The sequence below is a fragment of the Adiantum capillus-veneris genome, chromosome 13, assembly GCF_014529385.1.
Source record: "Adiantum capillus-veneris isolate H3 chromosome 13, ASM1452938v2, whole genome shotgun sequence".
NCBI lineage: Eukaryota > Viridiplantae > Streptophyta > Polypodiopsida > Polypodiales > Pteridaceae > Adiantum > Adiantum capillus-veneris.
Window position 1 is genome coordinate 157,780,507 of NC_140943.1, and position 16,839 is coordinate 157,797,345.

Consider the following 16,839-nt stretch of genomic DNA (forward strand, 5'->3'; position numbering starts at 1 on the left):
TGACGCATCTCCTCAGTCACAAGACAAGGCATTTGTGCCCAAACCTGCTCCCTGCATGCATCTTGCCGCTCTGACTGGGGCTCTGCAGACAGTAACTCACGGTAGAAGTCAGTAGCAACTGCACGCATATCCTCGCGCTCACAAGGAACTCACCCGTCGGGCCTCCTCAACTGACTGACCTTGGCATGCGATTTCCGAGGTCCCACTGTCTCAAAGAAAGCACCAGTCACTCTGTCGCCCACCTGAGTCCACTGAGATGCCTATCGGTGGAAAGCAAACTCATGTCGCCTCTCCTCTGTGCTAGCAAGCTCCTGACGAGCCTGCTGTAATTGCTCGTCCAACCAAAGACTGTCTGGATGCTGCTCCTGCATCCTCTGTAGTGAAGCAATGCCCCGTCTGAGACGCTGCTCCACCTCTCTCGCTGCAGCCCGGCGAGCCAAAGACACCTGAAGAAAAAAATGGCTAATTTGAGCTAGGCCTGAAGCCACTTTGTCAGCAGGAGAATCCTGCCAGTCCATGCCCTTTGTCCAGAGAGCCTCTACCCTCTCTCTGAGTGCTGAGTCCAGTAAGACCCTCCCTGGGATGCGAAGCATCGTGCTCCCACTCCTCTGCCTGTCTGCCACTGTGAGGATTATTGGTGCATGGTCCGAGAAAGAGGTCCCTGCCAGGATGCCCACTGACCCTCCCAAGTCACTGAAGTGGTCACTAGTATAGAAGCGATCTATCCGCGATAGATTCACTCCCACTCTGCGGTCCGATCGAGAGAAGGCAAGACTGTTTGGGAGCCTCACAAAACCAGAGTGCTGCCATGTATCCGAGACCCTCAGCGTCATGCAAAACCTCTCCCAAGCTACCAACTCGACTCCATGCACAAGAGCATGGCTGCCACCAATATTGTCAGAATGGTCCTCCAACATGTTGAAGTCCCCTCCTATGCACCAATGATCTGCCTGTGGTAGAGACTCAATAATCTATGACCAAAACTCTGCACGAGCACTCGCCACATTGGGCGCATAGATGTTCAGGAAACCCACTAGGCCACCCTAAACCTGCATAGTAATCCACTGAGCCCTGCCTGGCACAATAATCCCTCTGCCCACAATGGCCTGCTGCAATGAGTCCGCAATAGTCATACATACCCCACCCTGGATGCCTCTAGGTCCAAAAGCAGCTAACCAAAAAGTATCATATTGTCCACGCAAAAGCTGACCACATCGCCGAATGCGGCTCTCACACAGATGGTGCTCCTGTAGCATAAGGAGATCAATCTCTCCTCCCACAAGGCAACGCTGAAGCTCCTGACGCAATCGGCCCCGCTGACATTGAAACTGGGACCCACCTAGTCCCTGCACGTTCCATGAGACGATTCTCATCAGGAGCGAGAGAGAACAGATGTTGCCGCAGCAGCTAGACAGGCTATCTTCGAGGCTGGCTTGGATGGGGAGTAATCCGCATCCGAGCGTCCTCTAGATAGGCGTGACTGCAATGAGTGCCTAGCGCAAGCCCAAGCAGAGTGAGCCGTGCGTAAAGCAGCCTCCTCTGTCCAGGAGTCCTCATGAATGTATACATAGCATGGCAGGAACGACAAGACTTTTTGCAAGCTCAAGCTGATTGTTTCTCTGAAGGCTTACCGGGAGAGTTTCCACATCAGCGTCCTAAAGATCACACCATTGATTTGATTCCCGGTAATTTCCTTGTTTTGGGCTCTACTAACTCTTTAAGGTGGCCGACCCATTCAGCCTAGTACATCAGCTTACTGTTCGCCAGTGTTGTTAGTCTTAAAGAAAGATGGATCTTGGAGAATGTGCATTGACTACAGGGCTCACAAAATCACCATCAAGGACACGTTTCCAAAAACCCAGGATCGATGATATATTGGACAAGCTACAGGGTTCTACATGTTTCAATAGAATCGGCCTGAAAAGTGGCTATCATCATATCAGTATCGTTCTTGGGGATGTATACAAGACAGCATTCAGGACATCCTTTGGATTGTACGAGTATTTGGTGATGCCTTTCGGTCTCACAAATGCTCCTTCAACGTCCAATAGGATGATTAATAGGATTTTTCAAGTATAGGTCATTTTTTAGCACCTTTTTCGACGACATCATCATATTCTCCAAGAGTGAGGTGGAGCACAGACACCATCCCTTACAGGTTTTCCAAGCACTACGGCAGCATCGACGGGTGGTTGATGGGAAAAAGAGCAAATTTTTCTTGCCAGATATACACTTTTTGGGACACATTGTCTCAGCGGAGGGTGCAAAAATGGACCCGGCCAAGATTGATACCATCGAGATTGGCAGATTTGAAGAATGTTCACAAAGTTCCTAGCTTTTGGGGTTTGTGTTGTTACTATTGGCGGTTCATTCAAAAATCCGGAGATTGCTTTTCCTTTGCATGTCAGCCTTCAAGACTCTCAAAGAGAAGTTGACAACTGGTGTAGTGTTGGTGTTACTAGACTTGCAAAAACTTTTTGAAGTTTACTGTGATACCTGTGGTGGCAGTCTGGGAGCGGTCTTAATGCAGGAGGGCCATGTCATAGCTTATGAGAGCAGAATGTTTTCACGACCAGAATAGGTTGCATAGAGTTATGAGGAAGAGCTTTTGAAAGTCATCCGTGCTCTTACTCAATGGCGCCACTCAAAGCCAATTTTACAGTGTTCACTGACCACCAGAGTTTTCGATACTTCTTATCTCAAAAACAACTTTCAAACAACCACATGCGGAGGGCAGCAATTTGTTCAGATCGTCCACGTGCAAGGATAGAAAAACGTGGTGGCAGACGCATTGTCTTCGACCTATTACAGAGTGGGGAGGTAGTTGCAAGCTATTCCCTTAAGGATGGCTATTTGATGGGGGGAAAATACAATGTGTGTTACAGAAGTATTGCGGAATAAAGTTTTGACAGAATGCCACTGTCCACCTTTTTCGGGCCATCGAGGCATAGACACCACCTTGAAAGGTGTGGAGCAGTTCTTCTATTGGCCAACACTCGAAAAGGATGTGGACGAGTTTGTTTGTAGTTGTTTAGTATGCCAAAAAGCCAAATTTGACAGGCATAAGGCACCAGGTCATCTGCAACCTTTACTTAACGACCATGGGAAAGTATAGCAATGGACTTCATTTTTTATCTTCCCAAGACTTAAGAGTGAGCATGATGGCATTTGGATAGTTATCGACAGATTTAGCAATCAGACTCATTTTGTTCTAGTCAAGAATACAATTAACTAGATCATTTGGATAAACTATTTGTCTCGCAGATTTTTCGACTACATGGTATGCCTAAGTCTTTAGTTTCAAATAGAGATCCACGTTTTACCAGTTTGTTTAGGAGGGCAATCTGGGAGAATATTGGTACACGGCTACAATTCTCGTCCTCATTCCACCCACAGACGGACGGGCAATCAGCGATAGCGAATTCAATAGTTTTGGACTTGCTAAAGTCATACATCCCCAATCAGAAGACTCGGTGGGAGTTGCCCTTGGTGGAGTTTGCCTACAAGCATATGTATACGGGGAAGGCACCATTTGAGATTATCGAGGGTGTTAAGAAGGTTCCACCTATTCTTAGGACCGAAGATAAGATTTTTGAAGCAGATCAGTACACTAAGGATCTGGACACTGCGTTTGCTAAAGTGCGCAAGGCTCTCAAGAAGTCTCTAGCATGGCACAAGAAGGCAGTAAACAAGCATCGACATGACTTGCAATTGAAAGAGGATGATTGGTGATTTTATGATTTGAGAAAGCATGCCCTCGGAAACGAAAGGGTAAGGAGCGACTTTTTCCAAAGTTGAGTATGTGATACTATGGCCCTTTCCAAATTCAGGAGAAGATAAATGATATATCCTTCAGACTGAAATTACCAGATCCTTAGAAGGTTCAAAATGCATTTTCATGTGAGTCTATTAAGACCTTTCAAAGGTGAAGAGCAAGTGCACAGGGAGCCAAAGGAGCAGCCCGAAGTGGAAGAGACAGAGGAGATTCTCATTCCAGAACAGGTCCTAGCTCACAAAGAAAGGAAAGTGAAAGGTAAACTGACATGCATATATTTAGTCAAGTTCAGGACCTACCCGGCTTTGGATGCAAAATGGATGGAGGAGGACCTAGTAGATACTCCTCGGATCTAGATCCCGACTCTGCCTGCCTCCCTTGAGGCTTTGTATGTTGTCTCTACTCTAGATTCTCGATCCTCCTAGTGTATCCAACTGTCATATGACCTACTCTGCCACAAACAAAATAGTGTCCTGGTAAGTCAATAAAGAACCCTCTGCTGTATATCACCAGCATGTGTAGTAGAAAAAGAGATGAATCCAGCAGGATTCTTTACAAGAGAGGGGTAAAGAACCAATCTCAAGGTGGGGGTGTATAAATCATCGGAGGGTGCAACACCCACACCCAAAATAACACACAGTCTACTGCCAATTCTGCTAGATGCGGCTGAAACTCTGACCTGAAGTCCTCGGAATCTGGCTGTAACTGCTAGACTAGCTCGATGTACATAAGTAGCAATAAGCTTTGCTGAAGCTTAAAGGGACTATGTGCCAATGCTACACTAGCCTCGTCCAACGTAAGCCGCTAATTTTTATTGCAAAATGCGATTGAAGATTTTTAAACTCTATGTTTTCTTATTATAGGTGTATTAAATGTAGCTCACATGCAATAACTGCTCCCGAGAAGCTTGTGCAGTATCCTCACTAGATAAGACCCGGTCATAGAAACATTTTTGTGCTTCTTCCAGTTCACGAATCCTCTCTTGCTGACTAATTTTTTCTGTCTCCGATTTGTGCAACTGCTCTTCAAGAGACCTATATTGACCACTTGAGTAGGCCTAAAAGGTTCACACAGGCCTCTTATCACAAATTGATATTTCAACTCAAATAAATGCATCTAAGACTAAAAACAGGAGTACCTTTTCCAAGTGAAGGACCTCTATGCAATGTTGTTTATCACTTAGATCTTTTTCACACTCAGCTTTCTCTTTTGAGATGTTTTGAAATGCTTTGGATGCCTCTGTTTTTTCCCTCTCCTTGACCAGCAATAACTCTTCAAGCTGAACAAGTTTACATCTAAGCTGCAACAAAAGAATATGCATTTGAGTACCCATTGAGGAACTTATTACCAAAAAAGATTAATAACTCCACACTTAAAACAGATTTTATTTTTAAAAAAAAACCTAAGCGCTACAATGCCACAAGAAACCCTCCAGAGCTTACCTCTTACATTAATTCATGTTGATAGAAGACATTCAAAAACAGACAAGCCATTCCTTGCTTTGATTGCTACAGTTGATTCAGACCAAACAGCATTTGACTTCACAAAATAATAGCATATTGTAATAACCAACCTTAATCATTTTCACCTGCTTTGCAAGGCTTAGCTCACTGCAAATAGCTCTTCACAAAAAGTCCCAGTATAATTTTCTCAAGTTTCAAACTGAAGATCCATGAAAGTGTATAAATGCAGCCCTCAGAAAGAATATCTTCTAGAGAAGCTATGTCTTCGACATTAATATGTGGGAAGTTTTGAGAAAAAGAGATGGGACAATGCCACAGAACTTTCTACGTGCTAATCAATTTTGTTGCTGATACCATCCTTATGACACTCCCACCTCGCATGCATCCAAAGTTGTTTACATTTTAAGACACTGTGCCTTGCCAATAGATGAACAGTAGTATAGTTGACACAAAGTTAGAGAGCCATACGATTACCACAGTAACACAAGGAATCATAGTCTAATGCTCAAGGTACTCTAAAGTAATATGCCTAAGAAAATTCATGATCACAAAGGAATAGACATCAACGAAAGTATTTAGTATTGACTCAAGTAAGAGTTTGGAGGGTCTTCTCCAGGATAACTGCATAGATTTAGGAAGAAAGGCCTGGGTGGTGCCTAGAGTTGGTCCGGCCAATTCAGTTTTGTGGGGAGTATATGAGGGTCCCCTATTTTTGTTCTTTGTGTTCTTGTCTCCTCATATTCCACATTTTATAAGGTGGGCTATACTTGTAGGGGAGCCCGGTAGCCTTTTGGTCTCTTATATATAGGGGAGTGCGTTGCCCCTTGTATCATCAATACGTGCAGGATTGTACCTTCTCTTGTTTAAAGAGATTGCCTGCACGGCTTGTACACCCCCCCCCCCCAAATCCCCACTCCCACCATCATCAACATGACACTTGAGGAGGAACAACGAAGACGTATGAGGGCTTTGCATGTGAGGGTTACCGGCCTCAACAATCGGGACAAAATTGATGAGGAAGTACAGGAGCTCATGGTACTAATGGGGATGCAAAAAGCAACACACACAAGAGCATGGAGAGTTGGTAAGAAAAGTAGAGGCACGGGGGAAACATCGAGAGGAAGAGCTCTCATATTGCGCTTCCCCTCTATTGAGGAGAAGGACTTTTTGGGGAGGAAGCCCACTCTCAAAAAGACTAGTATCTTCCTTGGTGACGATCTCACCCTCTCACAGCTTGCCCACATGCAGAAAGTCATGCCAGAGATTAGGGCCGCACGAGAGAAAGGGAAGACAGCTTTTTAACGAGAAGGAAGAGTGGTCATTATGGCGAGACGCCCTACATGACGGTGTGAGACCTATGGGACCACGCTGAAGATGGCTACTTGGAATTGTAATGGGTCTATGAGGTTGGATGTTGGGGCCTTTGAGGACAGTTTCAGAGATAGGGACATTGTATTCTTCTCGGAGACTCACCAAGTGCCTCGACAAGTGATGCCACATGTGGGGGGATATAGATGGGAGACAGCCCATAGGACAGTCACGAGATCTGAGCATGGGAGTAGAGGTTGAGGAGGAGTAGCAGTGCTATTTAGAGAGGAGCTACAACCACTACTACATATTGTACGGAGAGATGAGCATGCTAGATATTTGTGGGTGAGGTTGAGAGCTGACACAGGTCGATTTCTATACATTGCCATACCCTCCCAGTACGTCAGTATATGCTACATCCAAAGGGCAGCCGTTGTTGGGTATTCAAGCCCTGCTTCAGCTCGTGTGTCATGCCCATGGGAATATGGCTTGAGGCCTGCAGATTGAGATAACATTAGTGCAAAGTGGAGTTTGCATGGTAAGTCTCTACTTTCAATGTAAGGTCATTTTACAAGCAATCAATCAAAAAAAGAATATAGCGTGTTATTTTGCCTACAGTATCGAATTCTCTCTCTCTCTTTCTCGCTTCTGCTGCATCACACCTGCATGCCATGGCTTCTTCCATAGCCCTGTTCCCAACACATGGTATCAAAGCCCTACCCGATCTCGACTCAGCAACGCGAGAGAAGCCGTTTATGTAGAGAGAAGGGAGGAAGTCAACCTGCATCAAACTGATCAAACCCGGCATCAAAGGATTTGCCCTGGCCTAAGCAGCGATTTTCGACTTTTGAGCGCCTTCGATTGGTGCCTCCTCGGCCCGCTATGAATGCATCTAGCTTGCCCGCCCTGGCCTTGTTTCGGCTGCTACAAAAAATCCGCCTTGCTTTTGTGTTCACACTGTTTTATTTAAAATTGGCCACTTATTTGGCTTCAATCAAGACCCAATTCCCACCCTCGTCTAATCTTTGCTCGATACTCGATTTGCAGCATATCGGTTAAGCTTTTGAAGCTGGCATATTTTAGCTATTGTTTTCGACAAGCATCTCAAAACACAGGGATTCTAGGCGATTTTTCAAAGTCTACCAAGGCAACAAAGAAGGTATGGACGGACAGTAGAGCAACTCGTCAAGAACTTTTTATCGGCATTCGCACATTAATTAGTGGGATTCTAAAAGCGCTTCAAAATGCAGTTTGAGAGGGTGATCAGCAAGGGTTTTTTGTCGCGTATCACAAAAGCATATCAAGGATGGCATCAAAGGTGGATAAGTTTAATGGATCCGGCTTCCACACCTGGCAAATTAAAATCAAAGGTTATCTGATGCGGAAAAACCTATGGAACGTGGTCAAGCCTCTCCCAACCGACGAAGCAGGCACTACACCTGCAGTAACTCGAGCCCTCTCTGCCGAGCAACAGAGGAAAGACGAACAAGCTTTTGGTATCATTCTAACTTCCTTAGAAGACGACTTTATTGATTATTTGGATGATGTTGATTCTTCAAGTGCTGCCTAGATAGAGTTAGAGAAGCTTTTCGGTGCCAAAGCTAAGTATTCAAAAATGAGTTTAAAAATGGAATTATATTCTCTTCACATGCGTGAAGATGAAAACATTGCATCTTTAGCTAATAGACTGAAGAGCATCAAAAACAACTCGTTTATGTTGAAGCCCTTGTGCCAGATGAAGATCTGATAGCTGTTTTTCTGAATAGTCTATCGGCAGAATTTTGTCAAATTGTCACTATTTTAAAGGAGAAGGATCCTCTGCCTTCTTTGGATGGTATTGTTAACTCATTGCAAGAAGAAGAGAACCGAGTACCACGAATTAGCTCTTTCGTACTGACTGCATATGTAGCTCGTGGTTGCACTTCAACAACAAATTCAACCAGGCCTACTACCAACCAAGGTTGGATCAAAACATACGTACTGATCCGTTCCGTACCGTACGGACGTTATGTACGGATCCGTACCATACGGAACAATCCGTACGAGGTTTTTTTTTTTTTTTTGTGGGTGTTGGAAGCCCGTACAGTGCTGATTTAAAATAAAAATCCAAATCTCTTGCAATAGTTACACAATGTATGGTTGTCTTGTAAAACGTGTCTTTGAATGTCTCTATAAGTAGTTGGCTTCTCTCTTGTTTTTTATTGGAAATTTCCTAGAAAATTTAGTACTTTGCGGTTTTTTTACAAGAGTACGTATTTTTACGTACGTAAAAAAATTTTCTGTAAGGAACAACGTACAGTACGTTTGGTACCACCTGGAAACCAACACTAGACCTTGTGCGATATGTGGACGCAGCAATCATCAAACGAAGGATTGTTTCAACAAAAATCCTTGCACCCATTGTGGAAAGACTAATCATCCTTCGGACAAATGCTTTAAGAAGAATAAGCGACAGATCAATATGGTTGAAGGCGATGAAAATAGGGAAGCACCAATGCTTTTTGTAGAAAGTGATGTCCTGTAGTTATTCAGTTTGTCCTTATGTTTCTTTTTTGTCAGTCGTTTATCAATAATTGTACGGGTTATAGACACTGCCACAAATAAAAGTGGTAAGACCACCCTTTGTTGTTTGGTTGAGTTCTGGTATGTCTCACACTGATAGTTGTTTGAGGGAAGTACACACACACACCTATGTTATAGTCAAAGGAGGACTTGTACTCATAGTTTCAGGTGATTGGACTCTGCCATGGTCTGTCTATCTCGAGTGCATTGTCAGTGGTTTGGGCTTGAGGGGGGGGTTGTTGGGTATTCAAGCCCGGCTTCAGCTCGTGTGTCATGCCCATGGGAATATGGCTTTGAGGCATGCAGATAACATTAGTGCAAAGTGGAGTTTGCATGGTAAGTCTCGACTTTAAATGTAAGGTCATTTTACAAGCAATCAATAAAAAAAAAAGAATATAGCGTGTTATTTTGCCTACAGTATCGAATTCTCTCTCTCTCTCTTTCTCGCTTCTGCTGCACCACACCTGCACGCCATGGCTTCTTGCCAGCAGCCTCCATAGACGTGTTCCCAACAGTCGCCTTTCTCTATACTGGACGATGATATATGGGAGTTTTCTAGGGATGGTAATATCATCCTTCTAGGGGACTTCAATGCCCGAATGGGCAACTCTCAGACAGTCTTCTACGACACTTCAGATGAGATGCTTAGAGAGCTGGATGTGGGGGAGTTGGGGCTTGACAGATGCTCACATGACAAAGAGCAGACGGAGTATGGAAAAAACCTAACAGAGATGACAACTACACATGGGTTGATTACACATAACGGCTTACAACGATTTCTTAGAGCAGCCGGCTTACATGTTTTCCACACAAACATGGGCCACTACAGAGGACTATGTTATGACACAGCCGAGCTTTATCCCTTGCATTCAGGATTTCACAGTGGGAGCAAGGCCAGTGGGCATAGCAGTAGATCATGCTCTCTTGACACTATCTATTTCATTCCAGTATAGTACAGCCCAGACATTAGGAGGCAGGTCACACACTCGTTATACATTTACACCAAAGACTGATTCTGTTTATACAGAGGAGATCTGGGACCGTCTATGGAAAGGCACAACTGACACAGCTCGTAGAGGCCTCTCAATGGAGGAGTGCACCACTTTACTGACTGAGACACTGCATGGTGCTGCATCAGTGGCATACCCACACACCCAGCCGGCGGGCAGGAGACCACATTCTGGGAGCATGCCCCAGAATAGTTGGTATGATGAGGAGTGCAGAGAGATAAGAGCCCAACTTCAGAGGGATCTTCTTTTAGGAGTCATCACTTACAGACAGTCTCGGATTGCTTCCCGGCGCCTTGTGCGACGAAAGAAGCGAGCTTACCTGGCTCAGATGGAACGAGAATTATATCAGATGTTCTTGAGTGGGGATTCAGGAGAGGCATGGCGACTCTTTCATGAGCACTCCCCTCCCCCAGTGATTACTTCACCTAATGTGTAGAGCCAATATGTGACATCGTTACATACTTTTCCTTGACATGAACCCCTTCCAGACCCTACAGAGCCGTGCCCAGCTACAAGCACCTTCTTTACCACTGGGATGGTATAGAGGGCCATTGATAGGATGAGGACCGGGAGGGCATATGATCATGACGGTCTAGTAGCGGAGCACTTTATACATGCTAGGGATATGCTGTTGGAGGTTCTTGTAGTGTTGTTCAATCGTGCCATGTGTGAGGGGTTACCTGAGACTTGGAGGTTGTCTACTATTGTGCCTATGTTCAAGGCAAGGGATCCTATAGAGCCTCGGAACTACCGCACTATTATGGTTGAACACACACTCGCACGGTTGGATGCATCCATTCTTGAGCAGCGCTTGAGTATTTGGGCAGAGGATGAGGGGGTACGGACAAAGGGTCAAGCCGGTTTCAGGAGGGGTTTCTCCACTCTTGATCATATTTTGACACTCAGAGCCATCATTGAGGAGGGCAGCTCACATGGGAGACGGATTTATTGTAGCTTTGTGGATTTCCGCAAAGCATTTGACATGGTATCGAGAGCTCAATTGATGCGTAGACTACAGGAGATGGGGGTGCTCATAGAGTTGATTTGGGGATTATGGCTTTGTACAGATCAGTGATGGGACATGTACGCACTGCGGAAGGGGTATCTGATTTAGTTCGCTCTACTATTGGGGTGAAACAGGGCTGCCCATTGTCTCCTACTCTATTTGGTATTTATGTTGATGAGGTGTCTGATTACATTGACAGAGAGGGTGACAGAGGTGCCCAGCTGGCAGGGACGTGGATCCCATTGTTGTTATATGCTGATGATATTGTGTTGATATCTGACTCACCAGAGGGTATGCAGCGACATTTGGATGCACTACACAATTTTTCAGAGGATAGTGGATTGTGTGTAAACCTTGGTAAAACCAAGGTTATGGTGTTTAACACCACACCACAGTGGATCAAGAAATCAGCACCTACTTTCACGTATGGTCAGGAGATTGTGGAGTATATAGATGCGTACACTTACCTGGGGGACAGTCTTCACTAGGCCAAGATTTTCTTTGAGAAGAGCAACAGAGACTAGACTGACTAGAGCTTATGCGGCTTTGGGAGGACTAGAGAGGATGTGTTCACAGGTTCAGTTTTAGGAACCTAGGACAAAGCTATGGCTCTTTGATACTTTGGTTGCATCTACTATGCTATAGGTGCAGGTTTGGGGACCTTCTGTAGGCCAGGATGGTTGGAGACGTATGGAGAGGCCTTGGTATTTATGATCTCTCGGCTGATTAGAGCCAAGGCGTTCGTACCACATGATATCATTCAAGCGGAGTTAGCTGCCCCCCCTATGGAGGTTGAGGCGCTTACCAGATCAGTCTCCTTTGTACATAGCCTATGGGATACTACCAAAGATGAATATGCCAAGCTGGCCCTAGAGTCCTCCAGACAGCTATCTCTACAGGGGGATACATCATGCTGGTATGCACAGATGACATCATGGTTTCAGACACATGGCTTCACCATGGACAGGGAGCCTCCTTTTCAGTACTCTCTACAGGCACCCTTGATGTCTCTGACACGGGTGGAGATTACTAGAGTTATTTATCACGATTTGATCCAGCTGGACACGAGGAGGACATGGATAGAGCCGGTACAGGAGTGTGGCACGAAGATGTCTTTCTATAGAGAGCGTCTTCTCCACCTCACAGGGGATGGGTTTGTGATTCGACCTAGTTATATGGACACACATCTTTCTCATGGCTTGCATTGTGCGATTGGCCAGATACGCACTTCCTCACATCAGCTCAAGATTGAGACTAGCAGATTCAGAGGGATACCAGCAGATACCAGGATATGCCGCTTATGTCATCTAGAGCCAGAGATAGAGTTACATTACATATGTCATTGCACAGTGTACTATGAATTGTCTATTCAGAGAGGGTTTTGGGTCTCTATCTAGGGTCATGAGCTATGAGGATCAGAGATGTCTTTGACTCTATCTACTTGAGTTACACAGGCATAGAGACACTTTACTGAGGAGAGTTGGAGAGAGACGGTCCCACAGACAGATTACAGATTTCTTTACACTAGATATTGGACCCCCAGAGGAGCAGCCAGAGAGCAGACACCATTGCAGCTCTGCCCGCACTCATACTACCGCTACTGGCATTCTCATAGACCGAGCATTGGAGCTAGGGAGATCTAGACGCCCACGATTGAGGAGAGGAGCTACACAACATCGACGGAGACTACAGCAGAGGATTTGATCCATACTCTCTCGACGTCCAGAGTGCAGATGAGGATGGATCTACACCATATCTTCCCCGCTTCTTTCATTGTACTACACATTGTATTTTGTTACAGTTCTTTTTGATTCCGACATGGTATCAGAGTCACTATGTTGTAACGGCTTGGTCTCATAGGTCATTTTGGCCTTTTGAAGACGTTAATATATCATTTCATTTCTCTCTCTCTCTTTCACGATTGAGGAGAGGGGCTTCACAGCATCGACGGAGACTACAGCACAGGATTCGAGCTATACTCTCTCGACATCCACAATGCATATGAGGATGGATTTTAGTAGTAGTATCTTTGTTCTAGTTGTATGCATCCATTCTTGAGCAGCAATTGAGCAGATGGTAAGAGAGAGTCGGCATGCAAGTAGTGGGACAAGCACGTTTTCGGTGGGGTGTTTTTACTCTTGATCACATTCTGACGCTTAGAGCTATTATTAAGGAGGGTAGATCACAATGGGAGGAGGATTTATTGTAGCTTTGTGGATTTTTGCAAATCATTTGACACAATGCCTAGAGACAAGTTGATGCGTAGATTACAAGAGATGGGGTACCCATAGAGCTGATTTGGGGGATTATGGCACTTTGCACGTCAATGAGAAGACAGGTTCGTACCCCAGAGGGGTTATCTGATGTAGTTTACTCCACTACTGATGTAGTTCACTCCCCAAGTTCGCATCCCGGACGGGTTATTGTTGTTATATGGTGATGATATTGTGCTGACTTCTGATTCCTCATAATTATTAAGGAGGGTAGATCACAATGGGAGGAGGATTTATTGTAGCTTTGTGGATTTTTGCAAATCATTTGACACAATGCCTAGAGACAAGTCGATGCGCAGATTACGAGAGATGGGGGTACCCACACAGCTGATTTGGGGGATTATGGCACTCTATACGTCAGTGAGAGGACAGGTTCGTACCCCAGAGGGGTTATCTGATGTAGTTTACTCCCCAAGTTCGCATTCCGGAGGGATTATTGTTGTTATATGGTGATGATATTGTGCTAATTTCTGATTCCCCATAATTATTAAGGGGGGTAGATCACAATGGGAGGAGGGTTTATTGTAGCTTTGTCGATTTTTGCAAATCATTTGACACAATGCCTAGAGACAAGTTGATGCGCAGATTACAAGAGCTGGGGGTACCCACAGAGCTGATTTGGGGGATTATGACGTCAATGAGAGGACAGGTTCATACCCCAGAGGGGTTATCTAATGTAGTTTACTCCACTATTGATGTTGTTCACTCCCCAGAGGGGCTATTGTTGTTATATGGTGATGATAAAGTGCTGATTTGTGATTCCCCATACGGTTTGCAGCGTCCCTTAGATGCTTTATATGTGTTTGCCCACGATAGTGGATTGTCTGCAAACCTTGGCAAAAACAAGGTGATTGAATGGTTTCTAGCAGGGGAGAACCCCCATAGACCCTTGTCAAAGCTCACCTAGATATTGACAGAGATGATACATGCAGCAGCAACCATAGCTTTCCCTCACTCTTAGCTTATTGAGAGATCTCAGTGTGAGAGCATGCCTCAAAATAGATGGTATGATTTTAGATGCTCTTGAGCCAAGACTCTAGGCTTGGCGACTCTTTAGAGAGTACTCACTTTTTTTTGTAAATCTTTGCGATTAATTTACAAGTGGGAAACCTCAAGACGAGGAAAACCCATAGAAAAGATCATACACAAAAGCAAGAACACTTAAGTGTTCATAAGCAAAGAGCTAAAAGCATTCATAGGAGAGCCAATGCATGTCTGAAGTGATATCACCAACTTCCCAGGAAAAACGTAAAGATTTCCTGAGGGAAAGCTTGAAAAACTGAAAAGGATCTGCATCAGCACGAGATAACATGCAACTATTGCGATGATGCCCAATAAAGCCAAAATCTGACCCACATCAGGAAAATCGCAAATTGTTGTAAGAAAGGCGGGAGAATGCCGAAAGCCCAAAACCTTTTATGGAAAACCACAGAGGGGAATCGGAGTTGCATCCCAGCTGACACATGACGAAGGAACCTGCGAGAAATACACCAATCCCAAAGGAGATGACTTACACTCTCTTCCGCAGCAGCAGAGCAACGAAAACAACGAAAGGAGAAAATATGACGCACTGAGCAAGGGGCCTACAGGGAGCGCTCCAAGCAAGCATCACCAAAGAAACAATCGCTCCTTCAAAGGCAAGTGGCTCTTCCAAAGGGCAGAAAGTGCTTCTATCCACCACGAAGCGGGCTTGTGCATCGACCATAAAGCATTACAATGATCAGCAATCCATGGCTAAGGCAGAAGAAGAGCATAAACATTACTAGCAGACAAGGCCTGAAAGGGCGTTTCTCCGAGACACCAATCAGCCATGCGATCCCCATCAAACAAAGGTGGAACAAGCAGAAAATCAACCAGCATGTGTTGAATGTCTCTCCAAATCTGACGGTAATGCATACCCAATCCAAAACGACGAGCGGCAAGAAGAAATTGTTAAGTGTACCCCACCTCATCAATCACATCACCAACCACTCGGAGGCCACGACAAACGAGAGAGTAGGCCTGGAAAGGCGAGCGGTCTACCAGCAAGAGAGAAAACCCAACTCCAATGAATGCTCTACAATCAAAGCGGATTCCCCTCTCGGTGCTGTTTAGAGAGCACTCACCCTCTCCAGTCATTACTTCTACAGAGACATGGGAATAATTACCATTGCCAGACCCGTTGGAACCCTGTCCTCCACTTCTACCTTCTTCACATCAGAGATGGTGAGGCGAGCCATTGACAGATTACACACAAGGGGGGCAAAGGATCAGGATGCCATATGTTTTGACATGATATATCATGTGATGCTCATGATGATGAGGAGGAGGATGTAGGGTAGGCTTATATACATACCCACTCTATGTACCCTTATTTATTTTTATTTTTATGTTCCCCACTAGAGTCACACATGGATGTAACCTTCTGGTCTCATGTGTCATTGTGGCCTTTGGAAGACGTTAATCTAACATTTCATCTCATCTCTCTCTCTCTCTCTCTCTCTCTCTCTCTCTCTCTCTCTCTCTCTCTCTCTCGTGACAGCGCGCCCCACCCACCCCCCCCCCCCCCCCCCCCCCCGACACTTGATAGACATGGGGACTGGCACATGGATTGGCCATCTTGAATGGCCTACAGAGATTTCCCGCTACGGGGGGTTTTACATGCTTTCCACACAGAGATGGAGCCAGCACAGTGGATTATGTCATGACACAACCAAGCCTCATCTCTAGTATCCTAGATCTCACGGTTCGACCCAGACCTGTTGGTGTGGTAGTGGATCATGCTCGTGTCGTTGACCATCTCTTTCTAGTTTAGTGTAGCACACAGGCTACGGGCAGCAACCCCTACTCGCTACACCTTCACACGGGAGACGGACTCTGTATACATAGATGGGATCTACAGACGCCTGTGCACAGAGGAGCCAAGGCGACTATACTGACACAGACATTACATGATGCAGCAGCAGAGGCATACCCACACACCCAGCCTGAGCAGAGACGCCATTCTGGGAGCATGCCCCAGAATAGATGGTATGATGAGGAATGCCGTGAGACTAGAGCTAGATCTCAGAGGGAGGTTCTTTTGGGGGACATCACTCACAGGCAGTCACAGATTGACTTCCGACGCCTAGTGCGGCGGAAGAAGAGGGCATTTTTGGATCGCCTAGAACAAGATCTATGCCAGCTATTTCTGAGTCAAGATTCACGTGAGGCATGGCGGCTCTTCCATAAGCACTGCCCCCCCCCCCCCCCCCCCCCCCTCTCCCATTACCTATATAGAGGCTTGGGGCCAGTACGCATCATCTTTGTACATAGTTCCCGGAAAGCCGCCCCTTCCCGACCCCCCCCCCATCCATGCCCACACACATGTGCCTTTTTCACCGATGAGATGGTGAAGAAGGCCTGACGGGATGAGGAATGGGAGAGCATATGATCATGATGGCTTCGTGGCTGATCATTTCAT

The 16,839-nt window shown here is 45.6% G+C and overlaps 1 protein-coding gene across 1 annotated transcript in view; it reads right to left on the bottom strand.

The window, feature by feature from the left end:
• LOC147445159 (uncharacterized) overlaps positions 1-16,839 on the bottom strand; it is a gene marked incomplete at its 5' end in the record, with an annotated part of 176,059 nt that overhangs the window by 71,932 nt on the left and 87,288 nt on the right. The window contains one exon of the mRNA XM_086528175.1: positions 4,914-5,075. Coding sequence (XP_086384301.1) covers positions 4,914-5,075 — 162 coding nt within the window. The remainder of the gene's footprint in view (positions 1-4,913; positions 5,076-16,839) is intronic.